Below are 10,575 nucleotides of genomic sequence, written 5' to 3' on the forward strand. Positions count from 1 at the left end.
ACATATAGATCAAAATGTTAATATATTCGGGAATGCATGTTATGTTCAGTGGTCTGCTGCACATATGGAACCAGGGAATAAACAGAGTGAGACATCTCATTTACTCCTGTCACTCTCTCAATACAGATTATATATGGTGGACTGAGTCACTTTCACCCCGTCTAAACACAAGGAAATACAATATTCTAATAATAGTTTCCACCACATTCTACAAGTTGTGTCAAAACTGGCATTAAAAAAGAAACCCAAGGAAACAAGAGAACATCAGATAATATACTCTTTGGGTAAGATATATGAAAAGGTACTTGAGTGCAAATGACTTTAGCAAAACTGACATGTTCTGCACACAACAGCTGATGTATTCAGAACTTTCTGTTGCACCATTTAGTTTATAATGTGTGGACAGTTCCCTTTAACTATACAGTAAAAGGAGCAGCTTTAGCCTCAACGGCTAATTTCCAGCTGTAGTCCCCGGCCAGCTGACAACAGGCATCCTAAAATACAATGGTTAACATGTTCAAATAAGTTACATTACATCTATGATAACAGCAGGCCTAAGCAAAAAAAAAGGTTAAAACATACAAAGTGGCACACAAACAAGCACAGATAATGGCAACGCCATTACAGCAGACCATGCAGTTAATACAATGGAGACTAGAGAAAGGAGAGAAGTCTCAGAGGCCACATTGAGAGCACATACAAGACGTAACGGAGGCAGGCAGCAGAGATGGAGCGACAGCAACATTGACTGTCACATCGAACACACACCACATCTGACAGATCAACGGCTGCGGTAATAGTTATCGGACTGCCATGTTTTAAGGGGAGTTATAAAGGTGGAATATGTATTATATCTTGGATTGTAGTGGGTAATGAATTCCAATCACTTGTTTGGGAGCTTGTCACATTTGAGCTTCTGATGTTTGACTGTTTTTCTATTTTTAAGAGAGCTTCACATTTCATTACACATTTGAGAAACCAGCAAACTAACTTTGTAATTCTCTTGCATTTTCATCTGCAACAGAGTGACCACAACACAGTTTATTTTCCAGATTTTTTATTGTTTTTGTACACAAAAAACAGAGGGTCTTGCTTCCATCTGGTGGCACGCACGAAAACCTGCAAGACAAAAAAATAAAGGAATTTAAAAAACAAGCTTCAAACACTTCAGTTAATTTGATCCTGCTGAGCAGAACATTATTACTTCGTTTTCTTAATGACAAAACCAGTTAATAGTTGTAGCCAACAGCAAAAACGCTACGAAGTAGTTACTGGTTTTATTGTTTTTAATAGCTTCTAATAGGCCTGTTTTATTGATTATATTTTTAATATGATATATGTGCCTTTTTTTACTGTAAAGTGTCTTTGAGTACCACGAAAAGCACTATATAAATAAAATGTATTATTAAATATTAATTTCCTCATCACTTTACAATGACTTTTAGAACAAGGCCTACAAAATGATTCATTGTGACGCGTTTATGTAGGTTCAGTTTTTCCATTTTAGCCAGATTTTCAAACAATCCTACAACTTATTCTACAGTCAAAAACAATGTCAAAGCTACTGGCAATTTTAAGTAAATAAAACAATAGACTACAAGTAGATCCTCTGAAAGTAGGTATTCATTCAAAGCTTTTTTTGGGTAGAATTTAGTTTTATTTGCACTTTCGTTGCTACTGCAATTATTTGGAAACGGCTACTAAAGTTGTGTGTGCTGCTTCAACCCTTCTCAGACAAATGCCTCGATGTCTTCAACCGAAAGGACTCGCTGCTCTGAGGAACTGGAGCAGAACCACAGAACGTGGACCTGAACCAGTAACCACCAGAACCAGACTGAGTCCTGTTCCGACTCGTCATCGTATCATCACCGAAGGGACAAAAACAGACTAACCTGTCTTTGTTTATGGCCCGTTTACCATTATTACATGGATATCCTCAGCTTAAGTGGACAGATTAGGCGCCACCTACATCACTACGAGGCCTACAGGATGTGACAACAGATTCCCAGGACCATCGTGAGACAGTACGAGGTTCGACTGTGGTGGCTCGATTTGTTTAAAAAGGAGATGAGACTCCATCAATACCAGAACTGTATGCTGACGGCAGGATCATAGCTGCAAAGATTAATCGTTTAGTTGTCAGCTATTAAACAAATCTCCAGCTACTTTGATAAACAATTAAGCAGTTTGAGTCATTTAATGGAAGAAAGGGTCAAAATTCTGACGTCAGCTTGTTAAATGTGAATATGTTCTAGTTTCTTCTCTCCTCTGGGACAGGAAACTGAATATCTTTGAGTTTGAGAAAAGACGTTTGAGGACGTCATCGTGGGTTTTGGGAAACACTGATCCACATTTTGACACTGATGACCATTTTCTGGCATTTTACAGACCAAACTACATCAACAATGAAAGTGATTGTTGGCTACCACCCTAATCAAGATGATTCTGTGGTGCCCATTATCTTAATAAAACATATTTCACCACCATTGCAATACAGAAAAGGCTTCTATGACAAAGCCCTTGTGTAACAGCCTCTTCACACCATAAAGCCAGCCTGCTGGTGATGGGGCCCCTTCAGTCTCTTACCCTCTTATGCGGTGGGTACTGGTGTTCCCTGGGGCATGACGGGCACCTCTGGCTTGGTCCCCTTCTGCTCAGAAATGGGCGTGGTGGGCAGGGACTCCTCCTTGGGCTCCACAATGCTGACATGGTCGGGCAGGGGCTTCTTGGGGCCGATCTTACCGCTGGGGTCCCAGGGGAGCATGATCTTCACCTTGATGCCCAGCACACCTGAGAATGAGCGACGAGCACATCAAACACGTATATCAGCACCAGCAAAAAGCTAAGCTACAAAGAGCAGAGATGGAAACGCAACAATTCATTGTTAATTAAATTAATTGCCAAGTTTTCTGATAATCGATTGGTTTAAGTCTCCAATTCCAGCTTCTTAAACGTGAATGTTGTAGTTTCTTCTCTCCTCTGGGACAGTAAACTGAATCTCTTTGATGTGTGACCAAAACAAGACACATGAGGACATCATCTTGGACTCTGGACTAATTGCATAATTAAACAGATTAATCGATAATGAAATAAACAGTTGCAGTGCTAAACAAGGCAAAAATAAAAATGCTTCCTCCTCCCAAGTATCATTGGGTTTCAGCACCAATAATCAAGTTGAGTGTCACAGGCGGAGTTGACAGTACACCCTCCGACTGTTTAACAGCGAAGTAAAAAGGTGTTTCTTTGACGCTGCTGCTGATGCATCCCAGGTTCATCGGTACTCACCCTGCCTTAACAGTACGTGGCGGACTGCTGTGTCGACGTAGTAGTTGACGGGGTCTCCGCTGTGGATCATCAGGCCGTCCACAAACTTCATGGACTTGGCCCTCTGACCCCTCAGCTTGCCGGACACCACGACCTCGCAGCCCTTAGCGCCGCTCTCCATGATGAACCTCAGAACACCATAGCAAGCCCTGACAGAGGGGAGGGGGAAGGACAGTGTTTACACATACAGCCAATTACAAAAGGGTGTCCAGAACCCCATAACTACATCATTTACTGCATGAAAGAGGAGTTTAAGCTGTGTTTAAAATGCAAAGAGCTAATGGTGCAGATACAGACTGTATTTCTGTAATTTGAAACATTAAAGTAAATCCTGTCAAAGCAAGTTTTAATTTGAGTCAGATATTGAATTGTAGTCTGTTTCTCTCCATTTACTTCACGTCCATGTTACATTCAGCAGTAACAGTTTGTGTGCTGCTTCAACCCTTCTCAGACAAATGCCTCGATGTCTTCAACCAAAAGGACTCGCTGCTCTGAGGAACTGGAGCAGAACCACAGAACGTGGACCTGAACCAGTAACCACCAGAATCAGACTGAGTCCTGTTCCGACTCGTCATCGTATCATCACTGAAGGGACCAAAACTGAGACGCAGAACTAACACTTCCACCCTGAGAGCAAACAATGTTCCGTATGACAGATGGCATTTAATTAACTCTCCTGGACGACGATTGAATCATTTCTGCAGCAACAGACTTACAACTATATTTCTTTGGTACATTACGAATGTAAAAGGTGGTCTTTGTTTATTGCCTTCTTACAGATATTACAATATTTTCTTTGTGGACAGAAACCACATTTAGCTAACATCACTATTCACGGCTATGAACTAAATGAATCAAATGCAGTTTTACTACCATCATCGCAAAAACTGCCCAACAAAGTTCGGCCAAAACCGGACATAAATGCTCGCGTCAACCCGTTTCATGTTGCTTTCACCATCTCCACAAGCATCAGAACTTGCAGGAGAAACCAAGCAGTCCATGCTGACCAATCACAGCCCTTGCCATCGCCAGAGCCCTGGCACTCAGTAGCACGGACAATATGTAAGGTGTCTGAGATATTTAAGTTGGACCCTCACAGTGAGAACAGAGCTGGGTATTGTTCAAAACGTTTTGAACCCAGTACTGAAATCTAGACTTCAATACCGGTTCCTGAAGAAAGTACATTACGATACAAATCGTACAGTTGCTTCAACCTACACGCAACCGCACTCTAGTCAAGGCTCTCAAAACACACGTGACCCCCGTCTCTGTGCGCAACGTAGAGTTTTTCCTGCATGTCTCTACAGCGTGTAGACAGTCAAACACCAGCATTACTACATCTTGGCAGAAGGGTGCCGCGTGCCTACGGTCATGTCCACCGTGGCATCTTTAAGACAGGGATTGCGCGCAACCCCCCCTTTCCAGCACTGGACGCTGGGCTTGCCACCAGCAGTTCCCACTTTCTCTTCGCTGACCACTGACAAGCAAAGAGAACAGGATCCACCCTCCTACAACCGCGATGGCTGCCCCTGATTGGACGAATGCTTTCCTTGTGGGGTAGTCTGCTCACAGATTTCAAAACAGACCATAATTGCTCGCGCAGTCGGAAAGTTTCGTTTATTTATCCAAGAAAGTTCACCGAAATGAGTTTGTAAAAACATTTAATGCGAGAAATAAGCTGCAGCTGCCAAATCCCTCTTCATTTGAGATTAACGGAGAGATTTTCTAGAGTTTGAGAGGCGTTGAGTCGAGCAGGACGCCCTTGATTTGCATAAAGTAGCCTGGATTCAACTTTATGCAGATTAGGAGCGGGCAACTCGTCACCCCCACTTCCCTAAAGCCACAGCGACGCTACCAGAATGCATTGCCTGGCCACTTCCATAAACAATGAATGGGAAGCATGGAAATGACACATGGTTGTGGACACGTACCGTTATTAGCTAACTGATGCAGATGAAATTGACTCATGTATTTAACGAGAAGGCATTTTCAGAATCCAGACACTACGGAGGCACTTTGGTGAAGATACTGAAGATGCCACATGCCATCTTTAAAGGAAAGAATATTTGAATAGGTTCATGCAAGTGACAGTAAATCCTTACCTACGCACAGCCAGGCCTCCCAGCAGCTTGTAGCGCAGAGACTCTGCCTGAGCGATGGCGCACAGACCACGGGTGGCAACCTTCTCAGCGTACAGCTAACAGAGAGGGGACACAGTTCAAAGGTCAAACATCCTGCCACTAGAAAACTGCTGGTTAGAGACAAAAACACTTAAAACCCATCGCTGGGGCAGAGTACTTGTAAGTTTTGATTACATTTTCCGTTTCCTCGACTTCACATGCACAAAATCTCGATACTGCTGCCGTCGGAGATTTCAATCTTTCCTAGCTTAGTTTTTTTTTTTTAGAAATGTGTTGACCCTTCTCAGACAAATGCCTCGGTGTCTTCATGTGAAAGGACTCGCTGCTCTGAGGAACTGGAGCAGAACCACAGAACGTGGACCTGAACCAGCAACCACCAGAACCAGACTGAGTCCTGTTCTGTCTCGTCATCGTATCATCACTGAAGGGAGGTCAAATCACGATTCAGAAGCCTTTCGCAACCTGCATTAGTTCCATTCTCCAAATAAACCCAATGAGTCTTAACATTTAAACACGGTTACAAACTAGTAATTGTAGACATGTGGTGAAGGTTGTACAGTTAAAGTAAGTAAAATTAAAGTGTCCAAAAAAAGTCCAGATCTGTGTGAATGACAAGATTCAATTTGGCAGTGTAAAAAGGTTTTTATTTATTTACAACACAGATTTGTTGCCTTTACTCAAGGACCCACTTTGACAAACAATCATTTCATCCATTTCAGCTGAATAGTGTTAAAAATACTGCAGCAACTTCTCTCTGCATTAAACCAAGAATCCATTCCCCCCATTTTTGCATTGTAAAAGAAACATGGGCTCGACAGTCTAACTGCTAGTTAACTAGCTAACGTCTGAAGATCTTTGTTCCTGCTGAGCTTGTGGCTCTCCTGGACGGGTTAACTGGGACTGTCGGCGGTACGTTCGATGTGCAGGAAAAATAAAAACTCTAAATTAGCGCCCCCAATTAAAATATCTGAGTGAGCACTTCATTTACTTCACCCTGGCTCTCTTACCTCAACGCTGCCCTCGGGGAAGCCAAACCTCTTCTGGACCACAGCGGTCAGCTCTCTGATCCGACGGCCCTTCTCTCCCAGAACATTCTGGGTCCTAAAGACAGTTAAGACATTTAGAGTTACTTTTTTTCATTTTGGCGAGTTACGGTTGAAGTCCTGTGAAAGCAAGAATGAGCGTTGAGCTTCAGTTCAGGTACAGCTTAGCGTCATCTTTACTTTAAAATGAAGCTTCTGTTGCAAGCAGCAGCACCTTGCTTTGGTTGGTTTATTGGCATGTCAGACTATCAGGTTATCTGCACTAACTTTACTACATTACACTCAGCAGGTAACAGTTTGTGTGCTGCTTCAACCCTTCTCAGACAAATGCCTCGATGTCTTCAACCAAAAAGACTCGCTGATCTGAGGAACTGGAGCAGAACCACAGAACGTGGACCTGAACCAGTAACCACCAGAACCAGACTGAGTCCTGTTCCGACTCGTCATCGTATCATCACTGAAGGGACCAAAACTGAGACGCAGAACTAACACTTCGTCCCTGAGAGCAAACAATGTTCCGTACGACAAATATTGTAGTTTTAGTTTGAGTGAATTCTACTCGACCGCCAAAAAAACACTCCATACTTGCAGCAACGTCTTGAGTTTATTCTTCAAAAAGTAACTGCAAGGGGCGACCTCTAATTCACCCAGTAAGAGCGTGCACCCCATGTAGGCCAAGTCCTTGGCAGCGGCCCGGGTTCGAATCCGACCTGCGGCATTTTTCTGCGTGTCATCCCCTCTTTCTCTCCCCCTTTCCTGTCTATCCACTGTCACTATCGCATAAAAAGGGAAACGCCACCCAAAATAATCTTTTTTTGGAAAAAAGTAACCATGTTTAGCATACAGAGCCTGGACACTTGACTCACCTTGTGGCCAGGATGATGATCTCAGTCCTGGTTGGAGTCACACGCACCTCCACACCGGAGTAGCCATCCTCGGCGAGCTCTCGGGTCAGGAACTCGTTCAGCTCGGCCTTGAAGATACCGTCTGAGACGAACTAAGGAGAGAGGACAGGGTCGGCTTACCTAACATGCAACGTAGTATGAAACTGAGAGATCCCCCAGAGGGACAGAACCAAGGCAATGTCTGTCCTCAGACGGCAATGAATGAGTTTCAGAGGTGTTCACTCTATAAAAAAAGGGAAACTCCAACCTGAGACACTGCTCATGTCCCTTTTAATACGTCAATGAATAAAGGATTGTGTGTAAGCTTTAAGTTAGATCATGCCAATGCAGAAGAGAACAAGCCAAATCTAAAAATGCTGCACAGAGTGAAGACAAAAACGCAATGAGAGCAATACTATAAGTTATAATATATGGGCCCATTCGCCCCGTTGTCTTTATCCACTGTGTAGCGTTAGTTACCCGACTTCACGCGTTATTTATACCTGAACTTAGCAAAAACACTGGAGCCGCATGTCAAGTCTCTCGTGAGGTGCTACTACGACAACTTACATCCACATACGACGCTACTGTCAATTGACAATGAACTAATGTTACATTGTCGCAAATTGCAGCCATTTGAGGTTTCAACTAAACGTTACTTCCAACATGTTTCCTCAGCTAGCGCTCTCTTTCGTCTGGTCCCAGTTCACTGGACTATGGAGCTAATTTCACCAGCTAACTAAGCCACATTAGTATACTTACAAACTACACTAACGTGGAGATGTTTCACAGAGTTTAAAGTCTGACAATTGTTTTTGCACACAACTCCGCTGAGTTTTAGCTAAGTAAGTAGGGGGCTCGTGGCTCCTTCCCGGCCGCGGTGACCGGAGCCATGCTAGTTAGCCAAATGAGGAGGACGCGGCGCCGGCAGCATCGGGTTTAATCCTCCTCGGATCGGAGGTATACAAGCTCAACTAACCCCGGGGTGAACACGGAACGGTTGTATCCTAAACAGCACGACACCATTTGTAGATAAACTGACTGTCTGTGTGAGCAAAACAGGGATAAAACAGCGCTAACCTTTCTCTTCTTAGAGATTTGAACCGCCATCTTCTGATAGGCCGTAGACAGGAAAGGACCGTCAGAGGACGCGGAAATGACTTTATAGTAAAATGACTAGCTTCCGGTGACGCCATGCTAAGGTTGCCGCTGGGAGTTGTAGTTTTTGTAAATGCAACGCGCTTTATTTCTTTTTATTCATTTTTTTTATTTTTTATTTATTAATTAGCTTTTTTTTAATTGTAGTTTATTATGGAACTTTTTTAAAACTCGTTAATGTACAATAGTGATACAAACAGTCAAACGCGCTTCATTTCATTACCGCGAGCAGAAAAACAAGATTTTGAACAACAGCAGTAAGTCACAGAAAGATGAATCAGCAGAAAAAACATGTTAAATTACTTCTATTGCTTTTATTATTTCTGTTGAATCAACACGATGCAGTAATCTGTTAGCACTGTGGGTGAATGCATGCATCGACCTGCTTTCTTCATGGCTGCATGTGGCGTGATGTTTGGAAAATATAAATGACTAAGGTGAACCTTTAATGGAAGAAAGGTTTTAAAACGTCGTTCTCTGTCACTATGTTCTTCAAACTAATACATGCTGTGCTTCCATTGGTATTGTAGTGTAGGGGTATATGTGTGTGAAATATTACTTAAATCACATAAATTGATGTTGAATCGTATCTTATCATTTAATATCTTGTCCGTACCGCTAATAACATTATTAAACAATAAAATCCCTGCACAATGTATTGTATTCAAATAGCCCTGCAATAAATACAACTGTTGTGAATGTTTCGTTCATCTTTATTTACATACTTGTGTGGACAGAAGAACATAACACATCGGTTTTGATTGTTTTATTTTGAAGGTTGCCACCGGAAGTGTCGGTATGGTATTATTTTTGGCCTCAATGTCAACGTCAGCTGTCAGCTGTCATAGTGTTTACAGCCCTCCAGTGGTCACAGAGAGGAACTGCAACGCTACATTAAATCCGTGGATAACACATTGCTAATGTCAGGAAAATCATTATTGATCTCAATATTTATTGATCATTATTAGTGTGACTATTACAAATAACATTAGTAACATCAATGTTTGTTAAAACTGCACTCAAGAGTTGTTTAAAGGTCCAATATGTAATATATTTACTGTAATAAATCCAAAAATGACCCCAATGCGTCACCAGATATTAAGGAAACATGCTAAGTTGAAATACTATCTTTTCTGACAACAATGCTAATGCCAGTATTTTTTTCTCCTTTTGAAATTTCTGTTCCGTGACGGAATTTCTGTTTTTGTTTTGGCCTGTTTGTTGTTATCAGCTGCCCAGTTTGATAGCCGGGCCGGGTTGCCAGAAACGTAAACCCAGCGCGCTGCAGCTGTGAGGTTAGTACAGCCATAAAAGCAGCAAACAAACGAACAGGCTCAACGGAGATTGATTTTACCCGACAAAAAAAACCGGCATGTTTCTAATAGTTGCGTGACCAGAGACGTAACAAACCCGTCTGGGTAAATATTGGAGATGCATTTGAAAGATGGAGACAGCTTAGAGCCCAAAAGGACTCAGATTTGGCTAATTTCCTCCTGAACAGGTAAGCGTTAGCTTCAGGCTAATTTATCACGGCTACAAGGGACGGACATTTTATGTCATTTCAACATTTGTGTAGCTACTCACATTTAATTATAAAGCTTGAGTACCTGAGTTGGTTACTCGCGAAAACAGTTGAGACACAGCCAGTGAAGTGATCCCGACTGGTCCTGGCTAACGCCGCCATGCTAACGGCTAACGATACCGGAGGACCAGGCAAGCAGCCACGGCTGTTTACAACGTGTAGCCTGTTCAGCGTCTGTAGCCGACAAACGGTGAGTTATTTGAAGCCGAGAGAGGGGGGCTGTAAATCGGAAAGAGAGGACCGTGAGTTTTCAGTGTGTTTAGCGATTGTTGCCGTAATTCTAAGCCAATAAAGTGTGTTTAAGTTAAAGTGAGTCGGGTGGAAAAGGATGGCAAGGTTGTGGTATTTTTTAGCGGTTCCTATCGTAAAAAATGAATCTAACGGAACAAACTGAAGCAATTACACACAAATTAGGATAAATATTGATTAAATGATAATGCATA

General features: G+C 42.5%; 1 protein-coding gene and 4 non-coding genes across 5 annotated transcripts; all 5 read right to left on the minus strand.

The window, feature by feature from the left end:
- Positions 1-1,040: 1,040 nt before the first annotated feature.
- rps3 (ribosomal protein S3) lies at positions 1,041-8,584 on the minus strand. Its single transcript, XM_078247077.1, has 7 exons — positions 8,473-8,584; positions 7,375-7,505; positions 6,473-6,566; positions 5,427-5,521; positions 3,286-3,473; positions 2,587-2,790; positions 1,041-1,119 (listed from the first exon to the last, which is right to left on the minus strand). Exons 1-6 carry the CDS (start codon positions 8,500-8,502, stop codon positions 2,591-2,593), a joined length of 738 nt encoding a protein of 245 aa, XP_078103203.1. The 5' UTR covers positions 8,503-8,584; the 3' UTR covers positions 1,041-1,119; positions 2,587-2,590.
- Positions 1,726-1,874, minus strand: LOC144516042 (small nucleolar RNA SNORD15). Its single transcript, XR_013501800.1, has one exon. It is a non-coding gene; the product is annotated as a small nucleolar RNA SNORD15 (small nucleolar RNA).
- Positions 3,767-3,915, minus strand: LOC144516041 (small nucleolar RNA SNORD15). The gene has a single exon (XR_013501799.1). It is a non-coding gene; the product is annotated as a small nucleolar RNA SNORD15 (small nucleolar RNA).
- LOC144516043 (small nucleolar RNA SNORD15) lies at positions 5,744-5,892 on the minus strand. Its single transcript, XR_013501801.1, has one exon. It is a non-coding gene; the product is annotated as a small nucleolar RNA SNORD15 (small nucleolar RNA).
- Positions 6,823-6,971, minus strand: LOC144516040 (small nucleolar RNA SNORD15). Its single transcript, XR_013501798.1, has one exon. It is a non-coding gene; the product is annotated as a small nucleolar RNA SNORD15 (small nucleolar RNA).
- Positions 8,585-10,575: the final 1,991 nt, after the last annotated feature.

Source organism: Sander vitreus, chromosome 3, assembly GCF_031162955.1.
Source record: "Sander vitreus isolate 19-12246 chromosome 3, sanVit1, whole genome shotgun sequence".
Classification (NCBI taxonomy): domain Eukaryota; kingdom Metazoa; phylum Chordata; class Actinopteri; order Perciformes; family Percidae; genus Sander; species Sander vitreus.